The sequence below is a fragment of the Aspergillus aculeatinus genome, assembly GCF_003184765.1.
Source record: "Aspergillus aculeatinus CBS 121060 unplaced genomic scaffold BO66scaffold_15, whole genome shotgun sequence".
NCBI classification, from domain to species: domain Eukaryota; kingdom Fungi; phylum Ascomycota; class Eurotiomycetes; order Eurotiales; family Aspergillaceae; genus Aspergillus; species Aspergillus aculeatinus.
Window position 1 is genome coordinate 591460 of NW_020291484.1, and position 15397 is coordinate 606856.

A 15397-nucleotide genomic window follows, 5' to 3' on the forward strand; every position below is an offset into this window, starting at 1 on the left:
TCATCATCCCACTGTGTCACGGACGGTTGGGGGGGGCGCAAAGCATCCGGAGATAGCCAGCACTCGCGTCGTCGCACTGCTCACATGTGACTCACTTGCTTTTTGACAAGATTTCTGACATGCCATTGTAATCGCGCCTGGAGTTTCAGACGAGAAAAGACAAACCACTGCTCATGTGATTTCCACGAGCATATGCAAGATCACATGACCCGGGGAGCAACGATGCCTGACTAAGCGTGCTCGCCCACCGCCAAGACCGGCAATAAAGTGGCTACCGCCTTCCCATGAATTTTTTTTTATCATTAGACTATCGCGGAAGTCGAGCCCTATCAGATTCTTGCAACATTTTCCATATCATCACCGCAAAAATGGGGTCTTCCACGGCTTTGACGACTAAGGCGACCTCTGGCACTCCCTACCAGCTCGACAAGAGCCAGGTACGTAACACAGATCATGCGTTGTCGAGAAATCTCACATACAGTGGAGGAAAACTTCAACAACCCGCTAACGATGAGCATTCGTAACAGGTCTCGCGAGCATCCGAAGCACTCCTGCGCCACATCAAGACGACGCAGGCGGAGAGGGAGAAGAATGCGACCAAGAAGACGCTGATCGGCGACAACGACGAGGACTCCGATGGCGAGCAGACGGTCAAGAACGAGGCCGTGTGGCTCGTCCTCACGACCAAGAAGCACGTGGTCGACAAGAACCGCCTGAAGCCCGGCAAGATCCCGATCCCCCACTCGCTCAACACCAAGTCCTCGCTCAGCGTCTGCCTGATCACCGCGGACCCGCAGCGCGCGGTCAAGAACATCGTCGCCGACCCGTCCTTCCCCGCGCACCTGACCAACAGCATCGACAAGGTCATCGGATACAACAAGCTGAAGGCCCGCTACGACAGCTTTGAGAAATGCCGCCAGCTGCTCGCGGAGCACGACGTCTTCCTGGCCGACGACCGCATCATCATGCGCCTGGTCCAGACCCTCGGCAAGACCTTCTACAAGTCCAGCAAGCGGCCCATCCCCGTCCGCATCGCCGCGATCGAGAAGGTCGACGGCAAGCGGGTCAAGAAGGACGCCAAGGCGAAGAAGAGCAAGGACGAAGGCAGCGCCTTCGCCGCCCCCGAGATCGTCGCCCGGGAGATCGAGCGCGCGCTGCACTGCGCCCCCGTGCAGCTCGCCCCGGCGACCACGGCCGCCATCCGCGTCGGTGCGTCCAACTTCACCGCCGAGCAGCTCGCCGAGAACATCGACGCGGTCGTCACGGGCCTGACGGAGAAGTACGTGACGAAGGGATGGCGCAACCTCAAGGCGATCCACATCAAGGGCGCTAACACCATGGCCATGCCCATCTGGCTGGCCAGCGAGCTGTGGCTTGAGGACGATGACGTGGTCGAGGAGGGTACCGAGGAGGCGGCCAAGGCCGTTGCCGGCGGCAAGAAGCGCAAGCAGATCAGCGCGGGCGATGAGGAGAAGCAGCAGCAGATCGAGGCCCCCAAGAAGGCCAAGAAGGCCAAGGCCGCCGAGGACGACGAGGATGCCGTGACGCTGGCGGCGAGGAAAGAGAAGCTCCAGAAGCAGAAGGCTAAGGCGCTGGAAGATGGCGCGGCGCCTACGAAAGCCGAGGCTGGCGCTGGTAAGAAGAAGAGAAAGTCGACTTCATAATTGTCCTACGCTTCGAACTCTCACTCAATCAAGTCTATACCTCCGGTGTTGTTTTGATTTCCACGGATTTGTATCTGAATAAGCAATGGGTTGTTCTTGTCTACCGGCGCTGTTTTTCTGTTTCGCTTTGTCTCCAATCTTCCTCCATCTCTAGATTTAGAGTTTTATTTTTCTTTTTCTATCATATCAGGGCGTGTACCTCAATACCCCTTGGACGAATAAAAAAGAATAAACAGCAAAAGTTCTGTACATCTTACGGAGTCAACTGAATTATGACATATGATTGACATTGTACCGAGGATATTCTGCCTGGCACAGCCAAAGCTGGAGTAACCGAACCAGCCGTCCGTCGGGTGATTTGGCCGCCGGCGGGATCGGCGATTGTGACTGACTGGCCGAGCGGGCGGTCAAGCCATTCAATCCGACGATAACCTTCAATTTCACCTGAAAGACTTCCACCCATCCATTCCCCACCTTTCTTTCCCCTCTCTCTTCCTCTTCCTCTTCCTCTTCCTCTTCCTCTCTCCTCTCCAAGCTCTCCCCTCCCTAACCTCCCCACCCACTCAATCAATTTCGCCTACCTCAAGATGCTTCCTCTCGCAAGAAACTCGGTGCTGCGCGCTGCCCGCGCCCAGATCCTCCCCTCCACGCGCACCACCACCGCCATCTCCTCCGCCGCTTTCGCCCGCCTGCTCTCCACCCTCGCCGTGCTCGAACAGCGTGACGGCAAGATCCAGCCCTCCTCCCTGTCCGCCATCGCCGCGGCCCAGAAGCTCGGGGGCCCTATCACTGCCTTCGTGGCCGGGGCCAATGTGAAGGCGACCTCCGCGGCCGAGGCGGCCCAGATCAAGGGTTTGGACAAGGTCGTTGCGGTGGAGAATGAGGCCTACGAGAAGGTATGCCCGCCCCCCCCAGCTCAATCTCCAGCTCAGCTTCCGCTATGAAATATACTTCCAATCCCATATTCCAAGACAGCACCGATACTTTTACCTGATCACATGCTAATTTAATCTTGTCACAAAACAGGGCCTCCCCGAGAACTACGCCCCTCTGCTCGTCGAGAACATCCAGAAAGGCGAATACACGCACGTGGTTGCCGGCCACTCGGCCTTCGGCAAGAGTCTCCTGCCCCGCGTGGCAGCTCTGTTGGATGTGCAGCAGGTCTCCGATATCACTGGCATCGAGAGCGAGGATAGTACGTCTTCTCTTGCTTGTGTTCTGAACTTTCCCTTCATCCTATCTCCGGTGTCGGAGTCACAACTTAGAAAAAAAAAGCTCCCAACCCACCACCACAAACCCCGAAGCACCTCACCTCACCTCATCCTCCCACGTCCAAGAACTAATCATCCCCCCAAAATAGCCTTCGTCCGCCCCATCTACGCCGGCAACGCCATCCTAACCGTGCAATCGACCGACCCGATCAAGATCCTCACCGTGCGCGGCACCTCGTTCCAGGGCGTCGAGACGAGCGGCGGCGCCGCCGCCATCGAGGCCGGCAGCGACCCCAAGGCCCCCCTGCAGACGGAGTGGGTGTCGGAGGAGCTGGCCAAGTCCGAGCGGCCGGACCTGGCGACGGCGCAGCGCGTCGTTTCCGGCGGCCGCGGCCTGAAGTCCAAGGAGGAATTCGACCGCGTCATCGTGCCCCTGGCCGACACCCTGGGCGCCGCCATCGGCGCCTCGCGCGCCGCCGTCGACAGCGGCTTCGCCGACAACAGCCTGCAGGTCGGCCAGACGGGCAAGAACGTCGCCCCGCAGCTGTACCTGTGCGCGGGCATCTCGGGCGCCATCCAGCACCTGGCCGGCATGAAGGACAGCAAGGTCATCGCCGCCATCAACAAGGACGCCGACGCGCCGATCTTCCAGGTCGCCGATGTCGGGTTGGTCGGGGATCTGTTTGAGAAGGTGCCCGAGTTGACGGAGAAGCTGAAGAATCAGGCTTAGCTTTTTCTTTGTGTGTGTTTTCATTATTGCATGGTGTCCTTTTTGTGATGGCTTGAATTATTTCTGTTTGTTTTTATCCCCCCACCCATGAGATATGTTCGGGGTCGGCATTTGTTTATGAATCCTTTTCTTTATTGGTTTCTTGATGAGAGGTTTTAGATGAGATGGGTGGATCGGAGGAAGTATATACCAATAGGAGCAGCAGACCTTCACCTAACCGTACTCTGTGGTCAAGTTCCCAATAGATTGACACGAAGGCAGAACAAGTAGAACAGTACCTTCGCACCTAAGTATAAACTCGTTCAATGAAAGCCCCCGCCCGCCCCAGATCCCTTACCGTACCATAACCCATACAAACTAAACACCAGCCCTAACCTAGCAATACCATATACATGAACCACAAACCTCATTCAATCATTGCTCCCCAAAACCAGAAAGCGAATCTACAAATCACCCAACAACTCCGCCAAAGAAATGGGCTTACGCACCGCGTTCGAAAACCCATCATGGTACGTCACCCACACCCTTCTCCCGCTCTTGGACATTTCCGTCTGCGCCGCCGCATTCTTCTGATGAGCGTCGTCATTCTCGGCCCCCTCTGCCGCCGACACCGGCGGCTCCTGGATGATCCGTCCAAAGAAATCGCGTTTCACTGCGACGCCGTCTGCTGCGGCGCCGGGTTTCTTGGTTGTGTCGGGGTTGGGTTTCTGGGTACCATTGTTGGCACTGGATTTGGGGTTGGTGAGTTTGAGGCCGCCATCGGTTGATTTCTTCAGGGTGGTTTCTTTGCGGTATTCCTGGTCGAGGACTTGGCGGACGGCGTAGCGGACGGGGGCGGAGGCGGTGGTGGTGGTGGATGTGTTGGTTTTGGTTTGGGAGAAGGTGATGAGGGTGTCGAGGGGTCTGTTTTTTTCGCAGGTTAGTTGGGTTATCGAACTTGATGGGATCGTTGGGGGCGTCTGGCGGGGATAAAGGGGCAAAGGAAGGGTCAACGTACGGTTCCATTCGATAGGCCCATCCACTGTGCGCACCGCTGGCGCCCTCGACGCGGACCTTCTCGAACCGCACGCCGAGACCGGACATGACGCGCACGGCGGCCTGGACGAGCGCGCGCTCGCTCTCCTTGCGCACGCTGGCCACGCTCCGCTGCTCGCCGCTGCCGCGGACGACGACCGGTTTCACGTCCGGCGAGAGCATCTTGACGAGGTTGGGGACGAGGTCGAGCACTAACGACTCCGTGGATCGGAAGAGTCGACTCAACGGTGCCGAGAAGGAGGACTGGAACTCCGTCAGCAGGGCGCGGTTCTGCTTCTGGGCCTCGTAGGCGGCGAAGTCGGCGCGGGGCCCGGAGAATGGGTGCTCTTCCTCCGCGGCGTCTTTGTCGGCGTCCGCGGAGGAGGTTGTTGTTGTTGTTGGTGCTTTGGCTTTGCCGGAGGTCGAGGCGAAGAGGTGATGGAAGGCGAGGACAGGCTGGCTGAGGTAGGCGCTCAGTTCCCAGTCCTGGTGGGAGAAGATCTTGGAGGAGATGGTGTCGTGGAAGTGCAGCCATTCGTAGGCCGTGTTGGGTTTGGAGAGGAAAGTGTCGTCTTGGTAGGTCTGCAAGGGGTACGAGGAGAAGCACTCGGACACGCAGCGGTCGTGCTCGCCGCTGGCGTCGACCATCTCGCGCAGGCGGTTGATGGCATGGCGCTTGCGCAGGTCTGCCACGCCGACGGGGACTCGGGCCGAGTCGTCGTAGGGGTCCCGGAAGGAATCAGCGCCCACGGGGGCGTCGGCGAACCCAGCGCCTTCGGTGAAGACGCGGTCCACGAGGTCTCGGACACCACCGCGGTTCAGGCCCTTAAAGAACGTCCCGCCACCGGTCTTGTCGCTGAGGACTTTCTGCTCCAGCCAGCTGCGCGTCAGCCTCAGCGTGGATGGACACTCGCTGCGCAGCTTGTGCGCCACCCACTCGGCTGCAACAAGCACACTGCGAATGTCGCCTTCAGCCGTTCCGCTGCTTTTGACGCCCATCTGCTTCCTCCGGGCAATGCCCCAGGACGCCTCACAGAGACGCCGGACCCCGTCGTTATCTGCTGGTATGCCTTCAATGGAGAACACTCGCTTCATCCGCGCAACAACGTTCTCGATTGGCGCTTGGCGCACATGGATGATTTCAGCGATAGCAGCAGTCCGCAGCGGCCGGAGACTGGGGTGATAGACATCATTGCAGACCAGAATGAGAGGCCGCAGAAAGCGGAAGTTGTCGCCCTTCTTCTTCTTGCCAGTGGTCGACGTCTTCTCAGCCTTCCGTGCCGAATTCTTTTGATCCAGCATCACCAGATCGATCAAGGCCTTCATGAAGCCACCTTCACCGCTGCCCCCAGATCCGCTCACGACCCCGTCCACTTCATCTACAACCACGCACACCGGCCGTCCCGCCTTGCGCACTTTGTCCTCCCCGACCTCCACATTCATTCCTTTGACGTTCTCCGTTCCAAGGGAGTCCCGGATTCGACCCTTGACAACATCTCGACTCCGGTCGTCACTAGCATTGATCTCGAGGACCTCGTAGCCCGCCTGTCGAGCGCAGACATGCGCAAGGGTGGTCTTCCCCAGTCCCGGGGGGCCGCACAGAAGCAAGACCTTGCGGTGAGCCGGCTCCTCATCCTCGTTGTTGTCCTTCCGCATGGGTTTCTTCGCCTTCGACCGGCCCAGGTTGGGGAAGACAATCGGCTCCCACCCTTTCAGCCACCGCAAGACGTGTCGATGGGTGCGCTCATCGCCAATCAGCTCCGTGAACTTGCGTGCGCGGTACTTCTCCGTCCACATCGCCTTAGCGTGCTTACTGGCCTTGCTGTTGTGGCCAGCGTCCAGCGCGGGCTCGATTGACGGTTGGATCGTATGGGAGGGGCGTGGTCTCGCCACCTTCGAAGCACAATCTTCCTCCTCCTTCGCAGCTTCGTCCAAGAGCCGATGAATCTCAATACCATAGTAAGCTTTCTGAGCTCGACCAGGGGCCGGAGTCGAACGACCGGCCACGAGTCTTTCGTACGACACCCTACTCGCCGGCTTCTTCAGAGCAACATGATGCGTCTTGCCCGAGCAGGTCTTGATCTGGATCGACCTCGTCGGTCTGCGCGAGGGTAGCGACATGGTCGTGGGCATCGAGCTGCTCGGCTCCTGCAGCGGCGGCGGGGGGATCTGCGACGGCCTCGGAATGGCAGGCAGGTCGACGAGTGGCTGCTCAATGAGTTGCTCCTGCATCATGAACTGACTCTTGAATTGCGCATCATGCAGCGCCTCCAACTCATCCTCGTCGTTGTTGTCATCGTCGTCATCATCCAGAAACCCACCCATGACCTTCGGCTTCTTAGGCTCCGCAGCCGTAACCGACTGCATCGATCGCTCCGGACGCTTCGACAACGACGCCGACCCAGGCAGAGCAACCCACTCATCCACCCCACCTCCACCAGCATCCATCTGCTGCATATCCCGCAAGGCCTCCATCCCATCCTCATCATCATCCTCATCCTCATCGTCCAAAAACCCACCCATCATCCTCGGCCTCTTAACCACCTCCGCAGCAGCAGAATTCCCCCTTTCCTCAATCTTCCGCTTATGCGTCTCCGACACCCCTACCTCCCCCGCACCACCACCACCAGCAGCAGGAGCAGCCGCAGCAGGAGCAGCCGCAGCCGCAGGCGACGAAATAAACGGCATCCTCAAAACACCCGGCGGCGACGACGACGGCAACCAAGCCAACTCACGGACCGGCGAATCGAGTCGATGCTTTCTATGCTTTTTCGTAGGGGTATTGTCTATTCACGGCACAAAAAAAGCTCGTAACCTCTCATTAAATAATCAATCCCGGCTGTTTTTGCTTTCTCCCCCTGATAGGTATCGAACGCCCCGTCCCGCCTCAAAGACTCAAAAGAAATGATAGGGGAAAAAATGTACCAGGTCTTAGATCTTCGTCACTGCAGAACACATCCGAGAGATTCCACGCGCGATGCTGGATCACGGTCCGGTTGCGCGCGCGCTCCTGTCGCTGGAGGTCTAGGGCCTCGAGGTCGTCGGAGAAGGATTGCGACTCCGACTGGGGGTTTGCGGTTGCGAGGGGGTGTTGGTCGGGTTGGTCGAAGTCGAGGAGGGCTGGGTCGGTGTCGAGGTGGATGGTTGGGTCGAAGGAGGGGGGGATTGAGGGGGACGAAGAAGTTGTCGGCATCTAAATTTTTGGGTAGGGTTGTTGTAGAAAAGAGGAAAAAGATGCGTGTCGGAGAGACTGCGGTGGTGGGACTTGGACTTGAGATGCCTGCCGCCGCTATGCTATCTCCATCTGATTCAATGAGGAGCGTGGGTGTGGGTGTCGCCAAAGTGGTTTGGGGTTCTAATGGGGAATGATCTCTCTACACTCAGTTAATACTGCAAGACGCGTGGGGGGGGGAAGACGCGACGGGAACGCGCTAGTCCACTTCGGGGATGATGGAGTTGATGCCGCAGGTGCCAGCAGTGCCCCGTTGGAGTGTAGTGCGGTACCTTCACCGGCTTGGGGACTGAAATGTAGTTAGGGGTAGTTTCAGTTTGAGATTGAATTCTGCTTGAGGAGAATGGACAACTCTAGTGCTGCAGTGATCAGCCAGAAGGAGAATAGAGGATCAAGCATCCAAAGGCACCAAAGTCTCGAAGTTGGGTGTGACAACCTCTAGCCGCACCCTTCTATTAATGCCTACGTATACAATAGAACACAGAGAGCACCAATTTTGCCAGATCACATAATCACAAATCACTGATCTATCTCTATTCCATGTCGTCTCTCTCTTCCGGACTTGCTAAATGACCATAACACAAGAAAACATACAAGTACAGTGATTTTAGATACAGGAACTGAACAGTAAATAGGAGATATAGGGAGAGAAGGAGATGGTCCGTGATGCGGGTTCATAAAGACCAATGACCAAAGAAATTGCAACGTCCATTCCCAACAGCAACCACGAATACACGGATTGGCTTGAGTGGCTGGCTGACAAGGCCGACGCACGCAAGAAGAGGACGAGAAACAACGAGGCGAGGGTGGGGGTATAAGATATAGAAACTCATTCATATACTGATACACACGGCGCGATCCCGCTTACCGCATGAATCTCCTCCGTGGTTTCGGTTCAATCCACACCCAGCCTTTGTCACTCCTACAACTTCAGTTCGTGATCTCGTATGATAACAGACTCGTTGACACAGCTGCTTAGTTCTTGGTCTGCTCGGGGGCCTCGTTCTTGGCCTCCGTGTCGTGCCACGACTTGGGAATCAGCTCGTTGCTCTCGGGGAGCTCACCCTTCTCCGCAAGCTGCGACTTGGTCTCAGCGTTGACCTTGTGTGCGCGGGCGTGCTTCTCATCGGGGGTGGAGGAAGCATCAATCTGAGCAGCGCTCACGGGCTGCTCATCGCCAGGAGCGGCGGGGGCAACCTGACCCTCAGCGGGGGCCTCGTCGTCTTCCAGCTCGGCACCGTAGACCTCAGGATATTGTCTGAAGCAGTTTTGCATAGCCCTAAGGGGGGTTACTGTTAGCGGCGCTCTAGGACCCGACAGGCGGAAGGTTTCCGTACTGGAACTTGTCAATGCAGTCAATGCCCTTAGGCTCCTCAGTGGAGAAGACAAAGCAGCTAAAAGCGGCCTTGAAGTCCTCTCCGCAAGGTCCGTGGGCCATGCCGCCGAGGCAAGGGCAGTCCCAGTTGATCTCGCCAGTCTCCTCATTGAAAGCAGCTTCGTGGCCGGCTTGTTCCTCAAGTTCCGCAGGGTCGATCTGAGTGGGTTCGGAAGGTGGCTGAGGCGCAGCAGGCGTGATACTGGGGGTGGGGTTGGGGGTGGGAGTGGCAGTGGGAGCCTTCTGCTCACGGATCTTAGGCTTCACGGAGTCGAGGGTCGGGAGAGATTCTTCGGCGACAGCATCAGGCTGCGGTTGGGAGCGGAAGGAGACTAAATGCAGGTTGTCAGTCAACTTCATTCGCTTCTCGGTGTCTAGTCTTCTTTCTCCAGGGTGACGACATAGCTCTGATCTCGGAACGATGACCAAGCTTCGGGAGGAAAATGTCGGAACAGCGGACAATACGTACATTTCGGGTCTTGCGCGAAAACAGGGCTGGTGTTGTAGTAGTAGATTGCGCCAGCAGCCAGACCCAGACGCACGATGCCTCCCTTCCAGCTTCTCGACTTCTTGTCAACGGGAGAAGTGCTTATCAATCGTCTGCTGGCCGGGCCACGGACTGGGACAGCGGGCGCGCGGAGGACGACCCGAGCTGCGGAGCGGAACATGACGGGAATTAGAGGGAGGGATATCAATTGAGAAGTGGAGTAGAGAGTGGTATCAAAAGAAGGGGAGAGGCATCAATGCCCGACGAAAGCGACGCTGAATGAGGTGGTAATAGACAGTCAATGGATTGGAAATCCAGTGCGAACTGCGGAGAAGAATGGACGGAAGGTTGGCAAAATCGACACCTCAGGCATCATACTTACCGCTTTCAGAGAGGGGCTAGTCAGGCTGGCACAACCAATCATATTGCATCATAGTTACGCTGTACTTCAACGACGTGTGCGATTAGTACCTGGTAGGTAGGTAGGTACCTCAGGGCTATAGATGGCAGAGTCCTTTAGGGTGGAGGACGTACGTCCTGGCTTTTCACTCCCAGTACTCATTCATGTAGTCGAAGGGAGAGTACTAAATGATCAGGCAATCCTCCGTCAGTATATGCCTCTATAAACAATGAATCCAGCGCTAGATGAGGGATGTCCAAGGCCACTTGAGTATTCTCTGTAGATCCAACCCCATGTCTCTCGTGATCTTCACATACTCTTGAGGTACAAATGTGCGGTTGATATCCATAGAATATGCCCGATGCGCACAGACAGCCTAATTGAATGGGTGGAAGACTTCGCCCGCAATCTATAGGACGGAAGAGCCGAATGATTGGTTACTGACGCACCAGATGCGCTAAACCTAGAATGGTCACTCATCGCGATGTCTCCACCAGGCACGAGGATGGCCATGGCTATGCTGTGAGCTTTCACGCGAGCAGAAAAAGAATTCGAAGCGATGAAAGAGGGAGAAAAAGTCTAATTGAAGATGGTGTTAGTATATATAACCGGGCTGAGCACTCCACCTTGGTGTCGTCGCCTGGTCTTCTCCTCGTCTCCTGCTCTATACTTCCGTCCATTCTTTATACTTCGCTGTGTTTACTGTGACCTAGTTGACTTTCAACATGGTTGGCTATAATCCCAATATCGCCATAATATCTCCAGAGAAGCGGCACGTCGCCATAGTTGAGGTTGTCCTATTCTCGATCATTCAGCTGGTCCAATTCCTCATGAGGTACAATCAGGAATGGCGTTACTGGCACCATAGGAAACAGAAACGCCCTGCGCGGTGCTTCTTGTACTCATGGTGGGGGCTGTTGGGCATATTATCCCAGAGTATGTACACCATAGTGTACTAATAACATGCACTGACCTCCGTCAACCTAGTCCGGATCGCCGACTCGGCCATGGTGATCTCCAATCGCCATCCAAACGAGTCAATGCTTATAGCAGAATCCGTTCTGCAAAGTATTGGGCTCTCGCCTCTCTTGTTTGAAGTGAGCCTCGTTCTTTTGCGAAGGTAAGACAAAAGAGAAGGACCAACCGTTGAATTTAGACACGACTGACAGCAACTCTCGAGCTACAGTGGACAAGCAGGTCGCACCGGCCCCGGAAACTCCCGCTTCCCCAAACATGTCCGCTTCCTCCTCCACTTCTTTCGCTTCCCGGTCATAATCTCCATTGTCCTGGTAGTGGTAGGCGAGTGCATCGGAATCCCTGGCTGTATGTATGCTGGAGGAGCCGTGTTTGCCGCCACTTTCTGTTTTGTGTGTGGTCTGGTGAGCTGGCTGGCGGTGACATATCGTCCCGTCCTCTCACCAGCCGGACACAGCTGTGTGTTGATAGTGCTGGGTGCTCTTCCTTTTCTGGTGGTCCGCGTGGTCTACTTCCTGCTAGCGGAGTTTGGTCCACGGAAATACAGCCCCATCGACGGCAGTGAGGGTGTTATGGTGGGCATGGGACTAGTGACGGAGGTCTTCATTGTCATTATCTTGCTGCTAGCTCGTGCCGTAGCGGAGCCCCTGTGGCCCATTAAGGGAGGCCCAGCTGACCCAGAGGTCTAAGCGTATAAATTGGGCGGCTGTTTCTCGGGTTAGCCATGGGTAGATAATTAGACACTATATATCGTTGAGGTTTTATGTTGTGATCATCCGAAGTTCTGTGGACGCACGGCCGCGTACACTTTCGAGAGCCTTTCCAAACGACCCTCGATCCAAGCCCTCGTAGCAGGATCCGCAACTTCATAGGCCACCCTCAAGGGAAACCCCATGCGATATGGTCCCAGCAGACCCCGAGCATTGTACTCAACCGACTTGCAGATCTGGTCTCGGAAATAGACAACGGTGGCGCTGTGATCACCAGGATAACCGCAGACCCTCAGTATCTCGTGTATGATTATCATGTAAGAGTAATACCCGCAAAAAATAGACGCGGCGCTCTCATTTGAGTACTCGAGCACAGTAGGATAATACAGATCCCCTGACGCAGATCGAGTCTCACCAGGCAACGGCGTGACTGCAGACAAATTGGCGAGCCATTCGGATAATTTACTCTGCATGACCAAGGCTTGGAAGAGCAGATCACCCGCTTTGGCGACAGAATCCGGCTTAGTGAAATCTGCGTCTTTGAGGTCGTAAAGTTGATGCACAAGACCGGGCGCAGAGGTGAAGTACGCGAAGAACTGTTCGACCAGGTTCGCAAGATCGGCACCCAGGCCGGAATTGGGGTGCTGCTTCATCACAGTGTGCCATTCTTCCAAGGCTAGAAAGCAGCGCTGCCCGGAGAAGAGAGAGTACATGACTATCAGACCCCGAGCAGCTTTGAGCAGCACATGGTCGAACTCGGTGGTGCAGCGAGCTGCTCCTCGTAGCTCCACCAATTGGCTCAATCCTTTAGCATGTTTCATCCAGGCATCTGCGTCGTGGACATTGGTGAACAACTTATGTGCATTAGAGTCGTTTGTGATGAAAAGACATGGCACGCAACTCACCTCGTACAGACAAAGAAGCATTACAGCACAGAACACCTCGGGCGAATAACATTCCCGGGAGTTGCCCAACGAGGTCCGCAGTCGATACAAAGACTCAACGTACAGCTGTCTCGCATACTGCGCCGCTTGCGGATCACTCGTCAGGTTACCTATCTGATGCGCTGTAAAGGATTTAATCGTCAAGTCCAAGGTCCTACTGCGTCCATACACTGTAGGCAGAAACCCGAACCAGCGAGACGTAACATGCGCCGAGTTCGCAGCAAATGGCTTGGAAATCTCCTGTATCAAGACGCAAAGGCACTGACTCAAGTTCATATCAGCCGAAGCAATGGACGAGAGATTGCACAGCGGATTTGTACGTTGCCGCAGAGGCTGGGATTGGACTACAGCGAGTGACTCGGGGGATGAGCCATCCTGATTAGAGCCTGACTTTCGACGTCGTTGAGTGCGATATGGCTTCCCAGCAATAAATTTAAAGCGGGGACCATAGCCAGGGCACGGCTCTCCATAGGTCTCGCATTTCGCACATCCAGGTTGTCGTTCATCGCACTGCAACAGTCAGTGGATATGGTTTAGTTCTGAAATAAGATGAACTAACCTTGACTCTACGTTGCACGCAGAGTGCACAGCCCCTGCTGCGGGCTACCATAGTCGGAGCTGAGTCTCACCTGTGATGCTCATTATAAGCAGATCGTGAGAAACTGAAGGGCGAGTCTACTAACTGATGTAGTAGATCGAAGCTTGGGGGAATACGAGAAGCGGGGAGCCAATGGCAGCCGAGGGCTGTTGTAGTAAAGTTAGTCAGCCTGTCGTCAGCCTCTGCTGGCTCCAGCCACACCCCGCGAATCGGCGCGGCCATGTGGCTGTGGCTGAAGAGGGAGGAGGAGGAGGGAGGGGTTGAACTTATCGGATCAGTTGAGATCATTCCAGATCAGACCATCGATCGACAGTAAGTGGTGCAGTGTACTACATACAATACCTTTTTAGTATACCGACTGAAGATGCTCTCGTGACTGCGTACCCTACACTCTGAGTCTGCATCTCCACTATCAAGAACAAAGATTCAAACACAGAACCAAATATTAGGACACGAGCAAGCAAAAAAGAACGGGGACAACTTGGAACCCATCTCCGTCTCCAAAATTCGCATTTGATAACGCCGGTCCCTATCACACCCCGAACAACCTTCCCAGGACAGTCTCACACCAGAAAGGACAAAAAGATACCATGGACCTGCCCTACCGACTCAAAACCCCCATGGCAGTGACAGAGTGGGATCCCACGCAATTCTTTCGCGAGGGATACCCTTCCTCGCCGTATGCCCTGTTGATCCTCAACCATCCAATCAACGAAAAGGCCTACGATGTTCTACAGCGACATGGTGAGTTACCTAGGTACCTACTAAGTACCTAACCACTGTTTGACCCCTGAAGCTACACATGTCCAATCATCTACACCCACCCCCCCTGCAGCCCAAGCATCCAAGCTTCAAGACCCCTGGCTAATAACGAATGGCAGCATGTATCACCGTCTGCGCCGACGGCGGCGCAAACCGCTTCTACGAGATGATGAAGGCCCGCGGGAGGGAATTTACAGATGTGAGTACCGTACATCATCAGTACATCCATCCCCTCCACCCCTCCCTACTGTAAACAAAACCAAGAAATATCCCACCATCATCCCCTATTCTCCATTCTCTCCCCACAACCTCTCCCGCCCCCCTTCCCAAAAACTAACCGAAACCCGCACAGTTCCCCAGCGCCATAATCGGCGACCTCGACTCCATCCACCCGGAGATCCGCACGCACTACGAGACCCTGGGCGTCCCCGTCATCCAACACATCGACGACTACAGCACGGACTTCCACAAGAGCCTGCAGTACATCCAAAGGAACACGGCGACTATTCTCGCTACTGCTGCGGCGGCAGCAGCAGCAGCAGCACCAACCCCATCATCATCATCATCATCCACACCAGCAGCACCATCACCACCACCACCACCACCAGCAAATCCAGAACCCACCACAGAACCCACTTCTACCACTAACCCCCAAACCCCACCCCAAACCCGACCTCAACTCGAAATCCTCATCCTAGGCGGCCTAGGCGGCCGCGTCGACCAAGCCTTCTCCCAAATCCACCACCTCTTCTACATGACGCAGGAGCTCCGAGCCACAAGCACCACCACCACCACCAGCTCCAGCATTGATGAACCCCACCCCAAAGGGGGAAACCTCTACCTCATCTCCGAAGAAAGCATAACCTTCATCCTCCGCCCCGGCCGGAATACCGTGCACACGCCGCGGGTGAATCGCCCCGCCACTACCCCAGCACCCAGCCATGACACCGACAGTCAAAACAAGCAAGATATCCCCGAGGTGCAGAGCACCACCACCACAACCACCACCACAACCACCACCACCACCCCGGAAAAAACGCATCTCCTCGAGGAAAACGTCGGGATCATCCCGCTCCTGGGACCGGCGCGGATCACCACCGCCGGGTTCCAGTGGGATGTGCGGGACTGGAAGACGGAGATCGGGGGCCAGCTGAGCACGAGCAACCATATTCGGGCGGATGTGGTCGAGGTCGAGGCCAAGATGCCGGTGCTGTTGACTTTGGAGCTGGCGGAGCGGTTTAAGAAGAAATGAGTATCCACCCATCATCCTACTTGGGTTGGGTTGGGGTAGGGGG

The 15397-nt window shown here is 55.9% G+C and overlaps 6 protein-coding genes across 6 annotated transcripts; 3 read left to right on the top strand and 3 right to left on the bottom strand.

Moving 5' to 3' along the window:
• Positions 1 to 368: 368 nt before the first annotated feature.
• On the top strand, positions 369 to 3605 carry BO66DRAFT_410278 (uncharacterized protein; the record flags this gene model as incomplete). The annotated part of the gene is made up of 5 exons (XM_025649231.1): positions 369 to 437; positions 567 to 1651; positions 2116 to 2560; positions 2691 to 2859; positions 3025 to 3605. 5 exons carry the CDS (start codon positions 369 to 371, stop codon positions 3603 to 3605), a joined length of 2349 nt encoding a protein of 782 aa, XP_025505667.1.
• A 283-nt stretch (positions 3606 to 3888) lies between these two features.
• Positions 3889 to 7415, bottom strand: BO66DRAFT_50094 (putative sister chromatid cohesion factor (Chl12)). The gene is made up of 2 exons (XM_025653349.1): positions 4603 to 7415; positions 3889 to 4508 (listed from the first exon to the last, which is right to left on the bottom strand). Exons 1-2 carry the CDS (start codon positions 7305 to 7307, stop codon positions 4049 to 4051), a joined length of 3165 nt encoding a protein of 1054 aa, XP_025505668.1. The 5' UTR covers positions 7308 to 7415; the 3' UTR covers positions 3889 to 4048.
• Positions 7416 to 8371: 956 nt separating this feature from the next.
• BO66DRAFT_419451 (coiled-coil-helix-coiled-coil-helix domain-containing protein) lies at positions 8372 to 10009 on the bottom strand. Its single transcript, XM_025649816.1, has 3 exons — positions 9696 to 10009; positions 9189 to 9558; positions 8372 to 9130 (listed from the first exon to the last, which is right to left on the bottom strand). Exons 1-3 carry the CDS (start codon positions 9892 to 9894, stop codon positions 8827 to 8829), a joined length of 873 nt encoding a protein of 290 aa, XP_025505669.1. The 5' UTR covers positions 9895 to 10009; the 3' UTR covers positions 8372 to 8826.
• Positions 10010 to 10838: 829 nt separating this feature from the next.
• BO66DRAFT_371198 (uncharacterized protein) lies at positions 10839 to 11777 on the top strand (the record flags this gene model as incomplete). The annotated part of the gene is made up of 3 exons (XM_025645440.1): positions 10839 to 11049; positions 11101 to 11233; positions 11300 to 11777. The coding sequence occupies 3 exons, from the start codon at positions 10839 to 10841 to the stop codon at positions 11775 to 11777; spliced, it is 822 nt and encodes a 273-aa protein (XP_025505670.1).
• An 83-nt stretch (positions 11778 to 11860) lies between these two features.
• On the bottom strand, positions 11861 to 13352 carry BO66DRAFT_319052 (Zn(II)2Cys6 transcription factor domain-containing protein; the record flags this gene model as incomplete). The annotated part of the gene is made up of 3 exons (XM_025643634.1): positions 11861 to 12652; positions 12704 to 13252; positions 13302 to 13352. The coding sequence occupies 3 exons, from the start codon at positions 13350 to 13352 to the stop codon at positions 11861 to 11863; spliced, it is 1392 nt and encodes a 463-aa protein (XP_025505671.1).
• A 326-nt stretch (positions 13353 to 13678) lies between these two features.
• BO66DRAFT_390689 (thiamine diphosphokinase) lies at positions 13679 to 15363 on the top strand. The gene is made up of 3 exons (XM_025647077.1): positions 13679 to 14084; positions 14222 to 14301; positions 14455 to 15363. The coding sequence occupies exons 1-3, from the start codon at positions 13931 to 13933 to the stop codon at positions 15352 to 15354; spliced, it is 1134 nt and encodes a 377-aa protein (XP_025505672.1). The 5' UTR covers positions 13679 to 13930; the 3' UTR covers positions 15355 to 15363.
• The last annotated feature ends 34 nt before the right edge of the window (positions 15364 to 15397 follow it).

Bases quoted from the DNA above. Each gene is read 5' to 3' on its own strand.
- BO66DRAFT_50094 (XM_025653349.1), bottom strand. From the start codon at position 7,307: ATGCCGTTTATTTCGTCGCCTGCGGCTGCGGCTGCTCCTGCTGCGGCT. The intron at 4,509-4,602 runs GTACGTTGACCC...CGAAAAAAACAG, and splicing joins TGGGCCTATCGAATGGAACC to ACCCCTCGACACCCTCATCA.
- BO66DRAFT_419451 (XM_025649816.1), bottom strand. From the start codon at position 9,894: ATGTTCCGCTCCGCAGCTCGGGTCGTCCTCCGCGCGCCCGCTGTCCCA. The intron at 9,559-9,695 runs GTACGTATTGTC...ACCTGCATTTAG, and splicing joins TTTCGCGCAAGACCCGAAAT to TCTCCTTCCGCTCCCAACCG. The intron at 9,131-9,188 runs GTACGGAAACCT...AACCCCCCTTAG, and splicing joins GACTGCATTGACAAGTTCCA to GGCTATGCAAAACTGCTTCA.
- BO66DRAFT_390689 (XM_025647077.1), top strand. From the start codon at position 13,931: ATGGACCTGCCCTACCGACTCAAAACCCCCATGGCAGTGACAGAGTGG. The intron at 14,085-14,221 runs GTGAGTTACCTA...AACGAATGGCAG, and splicing joins CGATGTTCTACAGCGACATG to CATGTATCACCGTCTGCGCC. The intron at 14,302-14,454 runs GTGAGTACCGTA...AAACCCGCACAG, and splicing joins GCGGGAGGGAATTTACAGAT to TTCCCCAGCGCCATAATCGG.